This window comes from Puma concolor, chromosome B3, assembly GCF_028749965.1.
Source record: "Puma concolor isolate L17-30 chromosome B3, mPumCon1.1.hap2, whole genome shotgun sequence".
In the NCBI taxonomy this organism is placed as follows: Eukaryota; Metazoa; Chordata; class Mammalia; order Carnivora; family Felidae; genus Puma; species Puma concolor.
The window spans coordinates 120,463,401-120,481,217 of NC_141672.1; the positions used below are offsets into that span (position 1 = coordinate 120,463,401).

Below are 17,817 nucleotides of genomic sequence, written 5' to 3' on the forward strand. Positions count from 1 at the left end.
CTGGACCAAACTAATAATGATTTCATTCTTTTCACCAGCCATTAGTTTAGAGGTGGACACAGGCCCCAGTTCTAGCCAAGGAAAAGTGAAGGGCAATATGTTTGGGGGTTGGGGCTTCTAAAAGATAAGACCATTATCTACGTCTGGACGGAGTAACATGGCTACAATATCCAGATATGACGTTAAATCCAAAGATGAAACCAACAGGGAAAAATCTCAAAGGAGTGTAGCAGAGCCAAAATGTACCAGGCCTAGAGTACTTCTATCTCTGGACTTCTTGTATGTAAGATAACTTGATAATGCTGTGTAAGGAGGTCATGGGAATATTAAAAAGGGGGAACTAGGGACAGCCATGATGAAAGTAGCACTCGGACTTATATTAAAGAATGAGAGTGGGAGAGGAAAAAGGTTGAGGAAAGCTGAGTATACCAAGTCTGTACACACCATTTCCGGGTTCTCTAGCTTTCTCTTGTTAAATCAACCTGTCTCTGTTCCTCTCAACCCTCTCCTCACCCCATCCCACCATATATAAATCCTATTTCAAAAAATTCAATAGAGCTTACAAACACCTGAAGCCAAGAGTATCTCTGATGAGGGAAAAGTAACAAAGTTATATTTTAAATGGTTCTTTATTCATAAACTTGATGCAAGTTTACAAAATTTACTGTACATTGCCAAATAAATTTGCAATGAAAGATAAAACCCAAAAAAACAAAGCATGCCAAATGTGCAGCTGTCAATCTGCTAGCCATCAGGATATTAAAGAATTCAATAATGTATTCAAGATTTAGCCTTAGGTTTAAGGAACTTTAATGCTTTAAAGAACTCTGCCTGGTCACTTATTATCTCAGCAACTGGCAATCAGATCTTTATACAAATGTAACCAAGTAAACAAGAATGCCAGAAAATCTTTTTCTACTGTCCTTTTAACCAAAATAGAAAAAGAAATTAAACACATGCAATAATGCCGAAGTGCCAAGTCTCTCTGGTGTGGTTTACAAAGTTAAAAATTGAAACTTAGAGCAAATGCATAAGAAACACCTTCGAATTTTGTAACTTATTTGTGCAGAAAAGTGTGCTTCTGGATTTCATTTTAAAAGTGCTTAATAATTAGAATTTACTTTTAAATCAAACTTGGGTAGATAAGAAAGTCTATCACCAACCAAATAGGACTGATTCAGGTAAGGCAAGAAAATGGAGAGTACACTGATTTGAGTCAGGTTTTATAAAACAATGAACATATATAGAGTTCCTACTAGTTTTTCAATGTAAAAGCCATCGTTATGAGTATACCAAAAATTTTAAGAGTTTCCAAATCAGGTATCTTTTTGTACTTCACTGTGCAGCTTTTGCTCAAGGATTCTTTGTGCCAATCACTTTACAAGTTTATTAGTTTAAAAATGATTGCAACATCCCGTTAATAAAATGGAAACATAAAATGATTTAGTATTTTAAATAACTTCAAGCTCTATACTGCAGTTCTTCATAAGAAATACTGAACCAACAAGAAGCAGATTCAGCCCAACAAGACTCTGAGGCCCCAGTGGAAATTATTACTTACAAAGCCTTAATTTGCACAGCCTTGCTTTGCTTTTGCCTAAAAAGCACAACTCAGTTAAGAGCGTATCTTCAGGAAACAATTCATATCTTCATCTAGCCATAAAAAAGTTTAACAATTTAATGAGTAGGCTTCCTATCATTATTTTGGCAATATCAAAAATTGGTTTTAACTTGAAAAAGCTACTGTGATTTAGAAGACCTTAAATTTTCTAAACCAACATTAAACATCAATTAAACTTTTATTGGCTCTAAATGGAACAGTATATTGCAAGTCCTCATAACACACGAGCTCAATGTGGGAAAGTTACCCTACAGTCGCAACTTCTGTAACCTGATGCTGACTTTCTGCTTAACAGATTTCACTTTTCAAGAAAAAGAGATCATGAGTGGCCAGTATGTGTATTTATCACAAAAAATACAGTAAAGGCCCCACTGCTCAGTCCACAATACCTAAAATGAGCAAAACGAAAAGGCTGTAACTCATACTGGATGTCAGTTGACAGATTATCCACTAAAATATCTATTAGCTAACGTCTTCAGTACTGCTGTTATAGGGGCACTCAAAGCTTGTGTCTGCATGTTGGAAAGATTTTCTTTAAAGCAACATTGGTCCAAACATACGACAGTCAACATATTTAGCCATCTTCCTTTGGAGGGGTGTACCAGCCTGAAACACAATGGAAAAAAAGTTAAAATACCTTATTAAATCAACTAGGAGAAATGGCATTTCATTTAAGGTTAGCTACTTAGTCTACTCATATTTTTGTTTAAATATACTGTAAAAATTAAACTCACATGGGTTGGTAACACGGCATTTTGTTATGTGCACATATTTACTTCTATTAATAAACTGTACTTGAGTTTTCAACATAAGATCTTTATACTAGTGGAATTTCTAGCTAAAGACGATAATATGGAATATTAGACTACAAGATAGAGTTTGTCTTCCATTTCAACCTCACTGAAAATAACTATACCCAAAACAAAATGCTGGCATCTTAGAATAAGAGGAACCTGGATTGTCATTAGTGCAAGGATACCATTTCACCAGTGAAGAAGTCATTTCAGCAAGTGCAGGGACTATGCCTAAAATCAGAGTCAGCAGCAGAAACCGACCTAGAACCCATTTCCTGATTCTGAATCTACTGCTCTTTCATCAAAGCTAAGCTTACAAACACCCACACTTTGTAAAATACAGCACCTTCCAATAAACATTTTTGAATGCTGATTACAATGTTTGCTTCAACAAAAAATAAAAGAAAAAATGTGATTTTTTTTTCCTAGACTCAGCAAAAATCTAAGTTTTCTACAGAAAGGCTAATGAAAATAAGACTGGCATGAAATGGCCACTGGAACAGTATGAATATACCAAGATTGGTGGAGCATCCACATGGTTATGAAGTAGTATACAAGCACCTGTGGATCTACTAATTTAGTGTGTTGTGATCATTATGAAAACCCAGGCTTGCCTTCAAGTTTTATCATTTCCTTCTTCAAAAGCTTGAACTGTTTTAAATATTAGTCTTTTGTAAGTAGTCACTGAAAAAGTGGAGTTTGTTTTGTGGTTAAAAAAAAAAGTGAGCACAAAGTACCAATGTTAAGTCACAAGCTACCACATTTCTAGTAAAGAACACTTTACTGTAAATACTCTCCTTAACTACTTCCTATTAATTAATTTACTCTGCACAAAAAAGTATCCGTTTCACTACCATGGCTATAATGAGTATCTTATTATCAGCACTTAGTTTCAAAGTGCCATGCGCATACACTATTCTTTTTTTCCTCACAAGTTTGGCAAGACAGATATGCCATTTTAGAGATGAAGAAACTAAGGCTGAAGCTATTATCTTCAGGACTTGCTCAGAGACACAGGGCTAGCGACTAACACAAATGGCACTTGAAAAATTGGGTTTTCTAATTCCAAATCTACCTCACTGTTAGAGAAGAAGACTCAAAACGTGCATTATAAATACAAGCAAAATTTATTTTTTTAAAAAAATTTTTTTTTTCAACGTTTTTATTTATTTTTGGGACAGAGAGAGACAGAGCATGAACGGGGGAGGGGCAGAGAGAGAGGGAGACACAGAATCGGAAACAGGCTCCAGGCTCCGAGCCACCAGCCCAGAGCCCGACGCGGGGCTCGAACTCACGGACCGCGAGATCGTGACCTGGCTGAAGTCGGACGCTTAACCGACTGCGCCACCCAGGCGCCCCAAAATTTAAAGTAGAATAAAGTTTATGAAAGATATTTTAAGAGTTTTTTTAAATTTACAACTCAAATACTCTTAAGTGTATACTAAAATGAAAATGTTCCTTGAACAGATACATGTGTATGACTGTCAAAAAGCATTAAATAATCTGAAGATGTTTCAGAAACAGCTGGTTTAGGATCCCAATTGTATTTACTCAGTATCAGTAAGAACTCCACCTGTACAATTGCCTTTAACTCAATTCCTACCCTAATACCATACATTTCAAGTGAGAAGTGATTCATTCATTAATCTACTAAAAAATCTTGACTCTGACTTAGGCCAAGTACTTAGGATACAAAGATTTTTCAATAAAGCAGAGTGTGTGCATCCTCAAGTTAATTTTTTTCACTGGGGTAACAGTACTTTAAGAGATTAAAGCAAAAACAAACAGGGTAAGTTATCAATAGTACCTTATATAAAACTTCATAAATGGTAATAAATACTTATTGAATTAAACGTACCATTTTTCTCATGTATCTGTACAATGGAATTATAGGATTGTTGGGCTCTTGCTAGATTATACTGATTCTGAAAGAGAATTATACATTTTAAATAAAAACTCTGAGTAGATGAAAATCATTACAAATAATTTACGGATGCATCATCACTATGCTTAAAAGAACACCGGAAACTAAATTAGATTTCTGTTTCAAAAATAATTTTAACTTAATACCCTCATTTCTCAATTTCATTATTCTCTACCACTTTAGGATAACAAAACCAAAGTTGTACTACAATAAAAATCTAAGCTTCACAGTTCATTTGTATAAATACTCTTACCACTGGACAAGTACAAAGCTTTATAGTTCTAGTGCCCTTCTCCACTGATGAATGAAGTTAAACAATGCTACTCAGACATGAATAAAACTTGAACTCTCCTCCTCATAATAAAACAAAAAACAAAATTACAAAATATTACCTTCAGATAAGGTTAACTTTAAGCTTTGAGGACTATACATATCAATGACATCTTGAGTTAAAGATGTCCATAAGTGGTACCAAGCCATTACTAAAGGAGTCTTCTTTTAAGGAGCCAAATTTAGGATTAATTTTTTCTCTAGTAGTGCAACTGAGTGACATCATAACCTACAATTAATATGTCATGAGCATTCTTCATAGTGGTACATACCTATTATGTTATAGAATAAATTCACAGTACAAAAATTAAAAATGTATGAAACATTCTAAGTGAAAATTCTCCTTCCTACCTGTCCTCCAACCATCCAGCTCCTCCTCTCATCCATCCTCCTTTCCCTACCCAAGTTAACGGTTTCTTACATCTCCTTAAGATTAAATAAGAAAAGTCACATATAGCTTATGTTACTAGCCACCATCCCTTGTTTATCACCCCCCAACAAATGGTAGGTAGCATGCTATAGACCCTGTTCTGCCTCTTCTCACTTAAGGTATCCTGCACCTTGTTCCCGATCACTGCACAAAAAGCTGAATCTTTCTGTTTTTTTAAACCGTGAAATATTCCATTGTATGGAAAGTCAAATATTTATTTATTCCCCAACTGGAGGACATTTAGGTTGTTTTCAATATTTTGTTACAATGTTACAGTGAGCAACCTTGTACAAATATTTCCAAAGCACTGGTAAATAGTCTGAGTGGAATTGCTGGGTCAAAAGACATATGCCTTTGTAATTTTGTAAGACTGTGGAAATGGGCTTGCTGCTTGGCATGTATGAGAATGCCTCTACATAGCTTTTACAAACCTCTTATTTGTGACAATGTCATAGGTGGATGATGAACTCTCAGTGTAAGTGAGATTTGCATTTCTATCACTGAGCCAGGCTTAGTGTGTCTCCATATGTTTATAAGCCATTTATTTCTATTTCTGCAAATAGACGTTTTGTATCTTTTTCTACAGTGTAGCCTTTTTGAATTTCTAAGAGCTCTTTAAAAATAGTAAAAACCCTCCCATAATGCATCTGAAAAACAAACATAAAATGTTCTTTCCAAGTTAATAAAAAGTAATGTTTTTCCAATCTATATTTTCACCAAAGGACAAAAATACAAAAGAAACAGATTACATATAGCAAAACATGCACACACAGAAACTTGCAAATGATCAAAAAGCAGTCATTTCATAACCCTACTGCCCATCTACAAGAAGAGAAAAATAAGAACATTAGCCTTCTCAGTTGTCAATAGCATGATCTTCAAATTCTAGTTTTTTTAATTTATTTTTATTACGTTTATTTATTTTTGATAGAAAAAGACAGAGCACAAGTGGGGGAGGGGTAGAGAGAGAAGGAGACAGAATCTGAAGCAGGCTCCAGGCTCCGAGCTGTCAGCACAGAGCCCCACGCGGGGCTTGAACTCACAAACCGTGAGATCATGACCTGAAGCTGAAGTTGTACGCTCAACCAGGCGCCCCTTCAAATTCTAGTTTAAAGAGAATGTTACTGCAGGGGCTTTAGTGTAATGGGGAGTTAGCCCTATTTTCTAACTCACTGATTTCTGCATATATCATTATTAAACCCTCCCTTCTACTTTCCTTCAGTTTTTTTAATTATTATTATTTTTGAGAGAAAGAGAACACAATTGGGGGAGGAACAGAGAGAGAGAGACAGAGAGAGAGACAGACAGACAGACATAGAATCTGAAGTAGGCTCCAGGCTCTGAGCTGTTAGCCCAGACCCCGATGAGGGGCTCAAACCCATGGACTGGGAGATCATGACCTGGGCCAAAGTCCAACTGAGCCACTCAGGTGCCTTTTCTGTACTTTTTTAAAAAAATGTTTATTTATTTTTGAGAGAGAGTGTGTGTGATGGAGGGGGGACAGAGGGAGAGAGAGAATCCTGATGTGGGGTTCAAACCCACGAACTAGAAGATCATGACTGAGATGAAATCAAGAGTCAGATGCTTAACCAACTGAACCACCCAGGTGCCCCTTGATTGTCCTTTCTAACACTGACTTTGAGGTCTGATTCATTCTTGTTCTTTTCTTTTTTTTTTTTTTTTTAATGATACAAGGATTTTATTTTATTTTTTTTTTTTTATTATTATTATTTTTTTCAACGTTTATTATTTTTGGGACAGAGAGAGACAGAGCATGAACGGGGGAAGGGCAGAGAGAGGGAGACACAGAATCGGAAACAGGCTCCAGGCTCTGAGCCATCAGCCCAGAGCCTGACGCGGGGCTCGAACTCACGGACGGCGAGATCGTGACCTGGCTGAAGTCGGACGCTTAACCGACTGCGCCACCCAGGCGCCCCAATGATACAAGGATTTTAGAGCAAGGAGTATTCCCTCTGCCCTCTCATTTAGTTTCTAGTATGTAGGCATTTCATTGCTATTCTCTAGCTATTCTGCAGTCTTCATTTCAAAGCCCCATTAAGGGCTGTTTGAGTCCCATAATTCCACAAAAGGGACATTTGTTTTGAGCTGGTTATTATAGTTTTTTATTTAATTAGGATCAGAAAATGATCTGTCCTTTTCCTACTTCCAAAAATGAAGAAAACTACAATGAAGTTTTCTTCATTGAAGAGGATAAGTTTCACGAATGTTCCAGAGAGAGAGAGAAGAGAAGAAGGGAAGAGGAAGAGAAGAAGAGAGATGAGGAGAAAGAAGGAGAGAGGGACAAAGGGAGAATTTTAGTATTTTCATTATGGTTCAGTTCTAAGTCTTTTTAAATTTTCATATGATTTTTTAACCATGATTTAGAATTGTGTTTAATTTCCAAATTCATGCAGATTTTTATTAATCTTTTCATTACTGTCTTCTAACCTTAACTGTATCATATTCAAATTATATGGCTTCTTTTTAAATATTCTTAATTTATGAATTTATAATTTTTCCCCATATTCCATAAATGCTTGGGAAAGATTATATAGTATCTAATTATTGGGTACAGAGTTCTACATCTGTCCATTTGACCAAACTTAATTGGTTATTCAAATCTTCTACATTTTGACATATTTAATTTACTATGAACAAGGTACACTAAAATCTCTCATTATGGTTACCTGGGTCAATTTCTCCTGTGGTTTCACCAGTCTTTCTTTTTTTCTTTTTTTAAAAATAGTCAACACACAATGTTCTTAGTTTCATTCATCAAGTTTTTTTTTGTCTGTATTTTGATGCTATTTTAATAGGTAAAGTAAAATATTATTATACCTCCTGGTTAACTGAGACTTTTATCATTAAGTAGTGCTTTCTGTTCCAAAATCCTATTTTGATACTATACATATATATCACATATTTTGTTGTTGTTATAAGTGTATACTGGCATATCTGTATTATCCCCTCTCAATAAAAAAAGAAAAGAAAAGAAAAGAAAAGAAAGGAAAGGAAAGGAAAGGAAAGGAAAGGAAAGGAAAGGAAAGGAAAGGAAAGGAAAAGAAAAGAAAAGAAAAGAAAAGAAAAGAAAAGAAAAGAAAAAAGAAAAGAAAAAAGAAAAGAAAAGAAAAGAAAAGAAAAGAAAAGAAAAGAAAAGAAAAGAAAAGAAAAGAAAAGAAAAGAAAAAAGAAAAGAGGGCACCTGGGTGGCTCAGTCAGTTGGGCGTCTGACTTAGGCTCAGGTCATGATCTTGGAGTTCACGAGTTCCAGCCCCACATCAAGTTTGAGCCCCACATCAGGCTCTGTCTGCGCTGATAGCCCAGAGCCTGGAGCCTGCTTAGGATTCTGTGTCTCCCTCTCTCTTTGCCCCTCCCCTCCTCATGCTCTCTTTCTCTCTTTCAGAAACAAAAAAAAATTTAAAAAACAAAACTCAGTGTTTTTTCATCCTTATAATTTAAACATACTTCTTAAAAATTGCCAGATTTTGTTTTATTCATTCTAACTGGTAACTTTAGTCCATTTTTTCTTGTGACTTTCCTTACCACCTTACTTCCTGGTTTCTATTTCTCTTGCTTTTTAACATTTTATTATCTCCTCCTGGAGTTCCAATAAGACATCTTAGACCTCCTTCTGATTGTTAGCTCTCAACTTCTACCACAATGTCTATCCCCATGTTCTTCTTAGCTGTACAACATTGAGTTATTTCTTCTAACCAATTCTCTTTGATACCTAATCCACACATTGTTTCTCATTTCAATCATATTTTTCATTTCTATAAATTGTTTCATTCTTTTTTCAAATTTGTCTCATTATACCTGATGGTTTCATTGTTTGCTCAATTTTAGGATGCTTTTTTCTTTATATTATGTTTTACATAGAACTATTCATTTTCTCATAATTCTAATATCTAAAGTCTCTATTCTGTGTCTGATAATTCCAAAACCTAAAGTCTTTGGGAATATATATCTCTTACGTATTGTTTCTGCCAATTCTCATTATGCTGGCTTGCTTACTTGTGTGCTTGGGATTTTTCACACTGAATTCTTATTTGCTTGATCTTAATATCTGAGAATCTTGTAGGCTTAAATCAGAAAAGCTTTTCCTCCGAGGAGTATCTGTGCCTGCTTCTGATGAGAACTGTGGATATAACTAACTAACATGAGATCATCTTAGCTTCCTTGGGAGAATCTCAGGATTATGCAAGGTTCTCACATTTGGTTTGCCAACCTTGCTCATTTATAAATAAAACACCGGAATACTTAGTACAGGTAGCACCTCTCCATTCCTTGAAAGGAAAAAACAAAAACCAGATGTCTCATCTGAAGGTGATCATTCACCACAGAATTCTCTACGTTAAATAACTGGAGGTCCATTAGGAGCAGGGTATGATAGGTGTCTTTGTTAGAAATAGCTTAGGGGCTGCTCCAAGAGTTGTGTGCTCTAGGATTTCACTATTTAACTTAACTATCATGCCCTCCATGCGGTGAATGAACATTTGTTAGGGTACTACCTTGCTTATCCAAACCCCAAATTCTTGCTAAGTCATAATAGCAGAACTCTAGAAAGCTTTCTTACCACTACAGCCTAGAGTTAATGTTATAGCCTGTATCCCCTGTTAACTGACCAGAAAACCAGCCCAGGCCAACATCCTCTGCCTTATGGCTTGCTCTCAGCTCCTGCTGGCTGAGTCTAGGGGAGCAAGCTAATGGCAAGACTGTACAATGAGTGACTCTTGCTTGCATAGAGTTGCAGATCCTCAGCTCCATCAATCTTACCCTATTTCCAAATTTTATGTGTGCTGACAGCCAATTTTTTTGTTTTCCAGTACTTAGGTGTATCATTTTAGTAATATTTTCTTTCTTTCTTTTTTTTTTTTTTTAATATTTATTTATTTTTGAGACAGAGAGAGACAGAGCATGAACGGGGGAGGGGCAGAGAGAGAGGGAGACACAGAATCGGAAGCAGGCTCCAGGCTCCGAGCCATCAGCCCAGAGCCCGACGCGGGGCTCGAACTCACGGACCGCGAGATCGTGACCCGAGCTGAAGTCGGACGCTTAACCGACTGAGCCACCCAGGCGCCCCTTTAGTAATATTTTCAAGAGATAAACTCATTCATTTATTTTGAACCAATAGCTGATAGTATCTTTAAAAATATTTTAAATAGGGGTGCCTGGGTAGCTCACTCGGTTAAGTGTTGGACTTTGGCTCAGGTCATGATTCTTGTGGTTCAAAAGTTTGAGCTCTGGGTCAGGTTCTGTGCAGACAGCATTCACACTCTGTCTCTCCTCCCCCATTCACACTCTGTCTCTATCAAAAACAAATAAAACACTAAAATTTTTTTTTTAATATTTAAAATATTTTTGAATAGTTATATGTCACAAGAAAGAGCACAAATGATTTAAAGTCTCCCATCTCTAACCTGCCCCATCAATACTTCAATACCCCCATATCAGAAATAGTTGTTAGTACTTTCTTGATTATCCTGTAGAGTTTAAAAGCCTACAAGGTAGGGGCGCCTGGGTGGCTCAGTTGGTTAAGCGTCCAACTTTAGCTCAGGTCATGGTCTCACAGTTCGTGAGTTCGAGCCCCGCATTGGGCTCTGTGCTGACAGCCCAGAGCCTGAAGCCTGCTTTGGATTCTGTGTCTCCCTCTCTCTCTGCCCCTCCCCACTCCTGCTCTGTCAGTCTTAAAAATAAATAAAACATTAAAAAAAATTTTAAAGTGTATAAGGTAAAACTCCTATTACATCATGTAAAGTTTCCAAATTCTTAACAGATATTAATAACAAGAAAAAAATGAAGAGTGAGGTTTTATAACCATTCATTGAAAAAATTCACCTTCTAAGACATACTTTACGAGGCAAATGTGCTTAGCCGCTTGACTTAGCATTATATATAAAATGGTTATGTTATATACTTGCTAAGAAAACTATATATAATGGAAATATAAAGGTTGAAAGTGATAACATTGACACTGAGTAATTCCAAGAGAACTGTGGCACTGAACAGAGTATTGATATTACAGAATTTTAAAACTAGAAGAGACTTAAAATATTTTAGCTCAAGATACAGAAGCCCAGAAGAGGTAAGTTTACACAGTGAGTTATTAGTACAATGTTCTTTCTTTTTTTGTTTTTTAAATGTTTTATTTATTTTTGAGACAGAGTATGAGTGGGAGAGGGGCAGAGAGAGAGAGGGAGACACAGAATCTGAAGCAGGCTCCAGGCTCTGAGCTGTCAGTACAGAGCCTGACATGGGGCTCGAACTCGTGAACCACGAGATCATGACCTGAGCTGAAGTCAGACACATAACTGAGCCACCCAGGCACCCCTAAAATGTTCTTTCAATTACTAAAAACGATCTAAGCCTTTTATATTTTAACATGAAAGATATGCTAATTTTTTATAAAAACATGATGAAATTTAACATCAAGTTCTACATAAAAATAAATACCAGGAAGAAATTTAAAAGACCAGAAGAAGTAAACCAAATGTTAATAGTATTTCTAGGTTACAGATGACTTCAGTTTTTTATATTTTTTCCTATATTAAAAACCATGCGCTGCGCATAAATTTTGTCAATACAAAAAATAAAATTCTAATAGCCTACTACATATTCTATCGGCACATTTAATACACCTAAAATATACACACTGTTAAGAAATGCTAGTTAAATGTAGTTAAGTAATTCACTAGTGTTCAATAATTAACTTCTAGACTTTACACAAAATGATATTTTATTCCAGTGCAAAGAAATAGCTGTTAAAAGAACTCAAGTAAAATGAGTTATTGTATAGTACGATCCCAAATAGATGATTTTTCAAATGGCCTTCTCAATTTTTTGCTTCCTCTGTGAGTTAAGACTCTAGTGGACTCATGCTTTGATGTGCAATACATTTATAAATACATTATTTAGATTTCATACTATTTGGATAGGCATTTAACACAAGATTCACAGACCTTTAGGAACTCCAAATTTTTAAAAATGTTAGGTTAGGATAACTTCCATCACACAAATACTTTTGCAAGATATACTAACTTCAGAGTATCGTCCTTGGTCCATTTAACTGTTTCGGGAAACTACAATTAGACATGGAAAGATGTTTCGGATATAGTGAATAAAGAACACAACACAGTGGTTAAGAGTAGAGACTAACACCAGACTGTCTGCTTCCAATTTTTGTTCTGCCACCTGTCATCTTAGACAAGTTATCTAACCTCTGTGTGCTTCAGTCTCCTCATCTACAAAATGAGAATAATAATACCTACTCTTAGGTTAGTAAAAGGATTGAAAGAGTACATACAAGTAAAAAGTTTAGATCAAAGCCTAGCATATAAATGCTCACTGGAAATTAACTATTCTAACATGATCTCAAGTTTGGGAAACTTCAAAGTATGTATAATTTTTTTACTAGTATTTTTTAACTTACATACCAATAATAGATTTACAATTATAGACATGTCTTTCTATAGTAAGAATAACAAAGACTAAAAGAACAACACGTCTCCTAAGGTAACAGAAAATATGGATTATAAATGATTATGTCATCGTCTTAATAAAAGTACCTTATTTGCTCCAAACTGTACTCTGGCTTTGCCTTTGACTAAGGTAGCATTGATTTGCATGATGACTGATTCTATTGAGTAGGCACTGCTCCAGCCCTACAGGAAGAAGAAAACACTTCTCTAAAACATAATGGTACTCTTGATTCCCACTTGGGAAAACTTAACAAAATGGCACATAAATAGCTCTACAACAGCAAGACAATGTTAAGAAGTCTGCATGCAAGAGAAAAAAGTTGGACCATTTCTAAAATCTCGTAAAACAAAAAAACCCCTATATTCTAAGTATCAAATATGAGCAAATTAGAACCTTATATACACATTGCTCTTAGAATGGCTATCCTTGCATAGATTAAACACCAAGTACAATGTCATTTTACTGATTTGCCTTAAATAGCTTTTTCATTATTAAAAGTAGGTGCTATTGAAAACAACTTTTTTTTAAGTGGGTGGTATTACATCAGAGTCTTTCCCCTCAGAATCTAATTTACATCATCAAAACACTCCATTGAGATTGAAAAATATGAGTATCATAAGAAATTAGTTACCTGTTTTGTGAGAAGTTCCATACATAGTGCTCCACCACCCAACACATACCTTAAAAAGAGAAATGGATTCTTAATCTGCTAGATCTCAGTTTCTTCTTAATTTTTAATATTTTATTTTTTTATTTACGTTGAGAGAGAAAGAGAGAGAGAATGAGAGCGAATGAGCAGGGGAGGAGCAAAGAAAGAGGGGGAGAGACAGAATCCCAAGACAGAATCCCACACTGACACACTGTCAGTGTGGAGCTCAATGTGGGGCTTGAACTCAGGAATCATGAGATCATGATCTGAGCCAAAAAAATCAAGAGTCAGACACTTAACCGACTGAGCCACCCAGGTGCCCCCCTTGTAATTCTTAAAGTACTACCACTAAGGAAGTATGCATACAACCAAAGGTTAGAAGATAACATGCAAAAATGAGAACAGTGATTAGGGTTCTAGGACAAAGGGTAGTTAAAAAATTCGAATGCCATCACTTTATTATAGTCTTATTTTTTTTTTTAAATAATGAATCTTAGAATGCTTAAAGATGCTAAGGATGTCTGTCAGAAACTAGGAACTTAGCCTAAATATTTCAGAGAATGGAAAATGCTATATTCATCTGAATATTTCTCTACCATCATGTTAGCCAATGGCACCAACTTTACCTTATCTATAATAATGAACACCCACATTTTGTGGTTTAAATTGTTTTTATCCATTCTTTTGTGAGGATCAAATGGTTCTGACCAGAGCCCCTCTCTGGGACTCCTCAATTTCTCTTGCTAATCCTGAGAACTGTTCTCTGAACCAGACAACTTCTGGGAATTTCCTGGATCTCTCTTAGGAAATCATTATTTAGATCAACATTATTCAACCTTTTAACCCCTTCTCAAACAAAATAATTTCATTTCTACTTTGTTATTTTAAACTTCAAGATACATGAAATATCATGTCTAAAAATAAAATCAAGAGCATGATAATTATAGAAGAAGGACTGATAAATCTTGAAAACATGTAAGCTAAGACCACAGGTCTGATTAGATATATGTGAACACTGAGTCCATTACAAACTTTTTTTGTCCCCAGGGACTTTCCCCCTTGCCTGAGATTCCTTTTGCTCCCTACTCTTCCAAATGCCGTATTTCCCCCCAATAAAACTCGTCAAGACCATTCTAGCCTGCAGATTTTGTATTCTGGCTAACAAAACACATCCTTGTGTTGACCTAACCAAATTACAGAAAAGTAAGGAATCTAAAAACTTCTACTATAGACCATTATAATTGTTACAGTGAAATTATTCAGTAATGGAAATTATTCAATAATTCCCACTTCCTGGAGAATTTAAGCAAGTGTCTCTACCTGGCTGCACCAGACCTTGGAAACTTCCAAAAAGTTAAAGTTTATAGGAGGAAAAGAAAAACACTTCAAAACACTAGATTTGGGTGGAGAGTCATGGGATTTTAAACTTCTCTGTATATTCCCCAATGTTCCTAAAACACAGAAATATATCTCCAATCATTTGACTCTCCCAATGGGCTCAGAGTGTCTTATGTATAGTGGTTTTAAATAAGCACGTGCTAATTGAACAGAATTAGAAGATCCATGTTTTCATTTGGATTTTGCTTTCTCCACAAATTGCTCAGACTCTAGTAATCTGTTAATGAGTTAACACTATTCTTGATCCTTACACTTCAGAAATACAAAATGCAGACAGGGACTCCAGGACTTATCTTAGGAAAAGGAGTTATGTAGACCAGACTGAGTTACCAATTATCCAACTGCCACATTTCTTTTTAGCACTCCACTCTTTATTCTGAGGATGGAGTCTTTCAGGTGGGAAGAAGGAAAGTTTTTGTACTCACAGGCCAAAGAAAGTACGTTTTCTACAATGCTATAACTACGCAAATGTCTAATACCCACACAAAAAGTGAGATAAGTAAATTTTTCCATAATACACACTATCAGCAGCATTTACACCTAAAAGGAGTGGCTGATAGAACTCTACTTCCATACTGAGTTATATTCAGTTTATGATATATGTTCCAAACCCTTACTGTTCTTTGCCTCCAAACAAATAGTTCCTGCTGAATATTGAGACAATTCAAGAACACTGGAAAGAAAGAAAAAAATAATAATCTACTGGTCATTTAAAGATAATATGCCACATTCACAGGCAAAGTAATATTTTCAGCTTAAAAAACTTCAGTTGTGGGTGCCTTGCTGGCTCAGTTGGTGAAGTGTGTGACTCTTGATCTCAGGGTGTGAGCTGGGCACTGGATGTAGATATTACTTAAAAATAAAATATTTAAAAAACAAGAACAACCAACCAAACAAAAACCCTTCAGTTGCCAAAGTTATAAAATAAACAGTATCCTAAAGCTTAGCCTCTTCAGGCAATTTGTGATTTTTGTTTTACTAGGAGCTTCTTGCAAGAATGTTTGCTAGCTAACTTGCCCATCCACAAGCTACAATGATCACTTAAATTGCACTGATGAGGAGACAACAGAAACCATGTATCAGTACTAAAGTGTTAATACAACATGATTCTTAAGTGAGCCTAAGAAAGAAATGAGAAATGTAAAATCTTTAGTTTTTAAAAAATGTTTATTTATTTTTTGAGAGAGAGAAAGAGCACAAGCAGGGGAGGGGCAGAGAGAGAGGGAGACACAGAATCTGAAGTAGGCTCCAGGCTCTGAGCTTTTAGCGGAGAGCCCGATGCAGGGCTTAAACTCAAGAACTTTGAGATCACAACCTGAGCCGAAGTCAGATGCTTAAGTGACTGAGCTACCCAGGCCCCAGAAATGTAAAATTTTTATATTAGAGTCAAATTCTTCACAATAATCACATTTTAAAAAAAGGAAGGCTTATTAGCCCACATAAAACAGTCATGACCCTTCCCTTCCTTGAGGCAAGGAAATATTAATTATTGATTGTAAGAACAGAGGCTTTAGATAGGAATGAAAGAAAATGCTGGCACTTAAAACCAGATTATTAACATGTTTCCTCAATACAAACAGAAACAACCCATGGTCATCTAGTGATATTCTCTTCATGGATGACTGGGGCACAAGTAATAATTCACATTATATCAACCAATAAAGAAAGCATTTTCAGTTGCCTACAAATAGCTCTCACAATGTATTAATGAGAGAAAAACAAATAATCTTTATGATTCTCTCTCAAGTTACTACACTCTGATCTGGATTAAGCAAGAAAGATAGTCAGATACTAGTGGCTCATTAAAATAACTCATAAAAATATCAAGACAGAATTATGTATTACCCTAAATTGTCTACACCTTGCTAACCTACAGTATTTCCCTATCTGATTCATTGAGTCCCAAATATTTACTGCACACATATATGCTACACACTGAGCCAGGCAGAGTATACGTTGAAGAAAACTGACAGGACCCTGTCCTTCATGATGGGAAAGGGGACCCAGAGTTCTATGAGAAGGAATAACCAAGGGGCTTTTTAAAAGTATGGTAGTCAGGAGGAGCATTTCTAAGAGAAATGCACAAGCTGAGATTTTCAGGACTTAAAAGTGTGGGTGGGAGTAACATGCCAGGCAGATGAATGTATGTTTAAGAAAGGTTATGAGGAGGGGTGCCTGGGTGGCTCAGTTGGTTGAGCATCCACCTCTTAATTTCGGCTCAGGTCATGATCCCCAAATCGTGGGATCCAGCCCTGCACCTGCCTCCATAATGAGTGTGGAGCCTGCCTAAGATTCTAAAATATTTAAAGAAATATTAAAAACAAGAAAGGTTATGAAGAAAAAAAAAAGTGTGCTGGGTACTAGGGGCTGAAAGATATCCAGTGGGGTACCAGCTTAGACAGGGGAAGTGTGGTACAAGAGTATTAAAGAGATGGGGCACCTGGGCGGCTCAGTCGGTTAAGCATCCGACTTCGGCTCAGGTCATGATCTCGCGGTCCGTGAGCTCGAGCCCTGTGTCGGGCTCTGTGCTGACAGCTCAGAGCCTGGAGCCTGTTTCAGATTCTGTGTCTCCCTCTCTCTCTGACCCTCCCCCGTTCATGCTGTCTCTCCCTGTCTCAAAAATAAATAAGTAAACGTTAAAAAAAATTTTTTTAATAAATAAATAAAAACATACTCCTTTAAAAAATAATAATAATAAAATAAAGAGAAAGACAAGGGCAAGTTCACAGGTAGCTTACGGTAAGGGTTAGGGTGCCTGGGTGGCTCAGTCAAGTTAAGAGTCGACTTCAGCTCAAGTCATGATCTTGCCTTGTGGTTTTTGAGTTTGAGCCCCGCATTGGGCTCTGTGCTGACAGCTCGGAGCCTGGAGCCTGCTTTGGATTCTGTGTCTCCCTCTCTCTCTCTGCCCCTCCCCCACTCACACTTTGTCTCTGAAAAAAGAATAAACCTTAAAAAAATTAAAAAAGAAAAAAAAAAGCATATGGCAAGGGCATCAACCTGTAAGAGCAAATGGAAAGATACGGAAGAGTTTAAGCAGGGGAGCAACATAATCAAACACAAATTTATAAAATATCACTTTTAAGCTTACATGAGGGAAGGAACAGAGGAGTCCAGTCAGAAATCCTCTGAAGTGATGGCAGTAGCAACAGAAATGGGAGACAAGTAACTGGATCTGGGAACCCTCTGAGAAGGA

The 17,817-nt window shown here is 36.3% G+C and overlaps 1 protein-coding gene across 2 annotated transcripts in view; it reads right to left on the reverse strand.

The window, feature by feature from the left end:
- Window positions 1-610: 610 nt before the first annotated feature.
- UBE2Q2 (ubiquitin conjugating enzyme E2 Q2) overlaps window positions 611-17,817 on the reverse strand; it is a 67,309-nt gene continuing 50,102 nt past the window's right edge. For both annotated transcript variants that reach the window (XM_025918980.2, XM_025918979.2), the window contains 4 exons: window positions 13,209-13,257; window positions 12,664-12,759; window positions 4,274-4,340; window positions 611-2,227 (listed from right to left, as the gene is read on the reverse strand). In XM_025918980.2, the coding sequence (XP_025774765.1) occupies window positions 2,196-2,227; window positions 4,274-4,340; window positions 12,664-12,759; window positions 13,209-13,257 (244 nt within the window). In that variant the 3' untranslated portion in view covers window positions 611-2,195. The remainder of the gene's footprint in view (window positions 2,228-4,273; window positions 4,341-12,663; window positions 12,760-13,208; window positions 13,258-17,817) is intronic.